At 47.8% G+C, this 1,664-nt stretch overlaps 1 protein-coding gene across 6 annotated transcripts in view; it reads right to left on the bottom strand.

Annotated features, from left to right (window-relative positions):
- LGALS8 (galectin 8) overlaps positions 1 to 1,664 on the bottom strand; it is a 48,081-nt gene that overhangs the window by 28,835 nt on the left and 17,582 nt on the right. For all 6 annotated transcript variants that reach the window (XR_002099418.1, XM_019527240.1, XM_019527237.1 and 3 more), the window contains one exon: positions 13 to 223. Coding sequence is in view for 5 of the 6 variants with exons in the window: in XM_019527240.1 (XP_019382785.1) it covers positions 13 to 223 (211 nt within the window). In the remaining variant the exon portion in view is untranslated. The remainder of the gene's footprint in view (positions 1 to 12; positions 224 to 1,664) is intronic.

Here is a 1,664-nt window from a genome sequence, read left to right on the forward strand (position 1 = left end):
TCTGGAACTCACCTGGAATTTATCCTTCAAAACCATAAAGACAATCTTGAATGGCTTGCCTTTTTGAAAAGGCATTTCATAAGTGATCTCTTCTGAACCCCATTTTTCCCTCTGCAATGTATTACAGACAATACAGCCAGATCTCTTGAAACGGGGATTAAAGTGAAAGGCCACATCAGCACGAGGTTTTATACTACTGCCACACTGGAGGTCCACCTGGAACCTGGTTATAAGACAAAACACAATTAATTCAGTTCTTCCAGAACGTGACCTCAGAGTTTCAAACATCTAAGTAAGTTCTGACTTTAGTTTAAAGAGAGAGTTTTGCATTAAACCCTGATACACAGGGTGAGGGTATAACAAGAAACAAGTAAAAAGATTCAAATGTTTATGTACACAGAGAGTACCATATTTACTCAAATACAAGACGAGGTTTTTTTCTCCTAAGTAGCATGGGGAATCAAGCCCCTCATCTCATATTTGCATACAAGGATACCTTATTAAATACATGACTTATCATTAAAGTGTTGCCAACAGCGTCATGTCCTTAGTAACAGAAACCAACTATGAAGCTGATTAAATGCAGTCAAGACAGCATGACTATGAACACACGGCCCATATTGGGTGAACATGCTGATGGGAACCTTTTTAAGGGCCAAAAAAAACAAAAAAACCAGAAGAAGGGCAAGCGTCCCCTCCACAGGGAGCTGGCACCAGAGCTGAAGGTACTGCAATATGAGGCTGGCACCAGGAGGACCAGAGCCACTCCTGACACCCTCCCTTTGGTGCCAGAAACGCTACATTTGATATGCTGATGGGAACCTCTACCACAAGGACAGTTTAGTCCAGTCCATCTGAATAAGATGTGTGGTAGCGCCCCTTGCGTGCAGTTTCCCTCAGCACTGACTTTTTCCAAGTCATGTGAGCCACTACACTACATATATTTCAACTTCCTCTTTACTCCTACAGCTGAGCTATGCCTTTCTATCCCATTTCCAACAATTCCTGTTTCTTCATGAGCCTTAAATGCCTACCAAACATCACCAAATGAGGCCCCACACAGTTCACCCAAAATCCCTGTCACCCCCTCTCTCAGCTTTGTACATATGATTAATGTGTTCCTGCCCTCCAAGAGGTGGAGCCAGACCAGACTGTCCCATATCTGCCAGGTCTGACCACTCACGTAGGTTCCTAGCCCAAATGCAGCACCTCCATCTAACCTAGGAGGTGCACAGCCCCACCAGGGCAGACGCCTTGTTGGACCTGGTGCTGGCCATGGGTGACGACCTGGTGAGGGGGCTGCGGGTGCTCGACCACCTGGGCAACAGCGATCATCGCCTGCTGGAATTCACCATCCAGCGCAAGGTGGCAAAGGCATGCAGCAAGGCAGCAGCCCTAGATTTCAGAAGGGCGGACTTCAACGAGCTAAGGAGAATAGTCAGGGAAGCACTGAGGTCCCAGAGGGGAGGGGAGCCCCGTCTCCAAGAAAAGTGGTCACTCCTTAAGGAGACGATCCTCCAAGCCCAAAGGGAAGTAATCCCAACATGGATCAAAGGGGGCAGGAGGGCAGAAAAGCCCCCCGAGCTCACCAAAAGCATCCAGGAATGTCTCCTGGCTAAAAGGGAGGCGTACACCCAATGGAAGGGAGGGGCCATCACCAGGGA

Source organism: Gavialis gangeticus, unplaced genomic scaffold, assembly GCF_001723915.1.
Source record: "Gavialis gangeticus isolate Ggan-Ray unplaced genomic scaffold, GavGan_comp1, whole genome shotgun sequence".
In the NCBI taxonomy this organism is placed as follows: domain Eukaryota; kingdom Metazoa; phylum Chordata; order Crocodylia; family Gavialidae; genus Gavialis; species Gavialis gangeticus.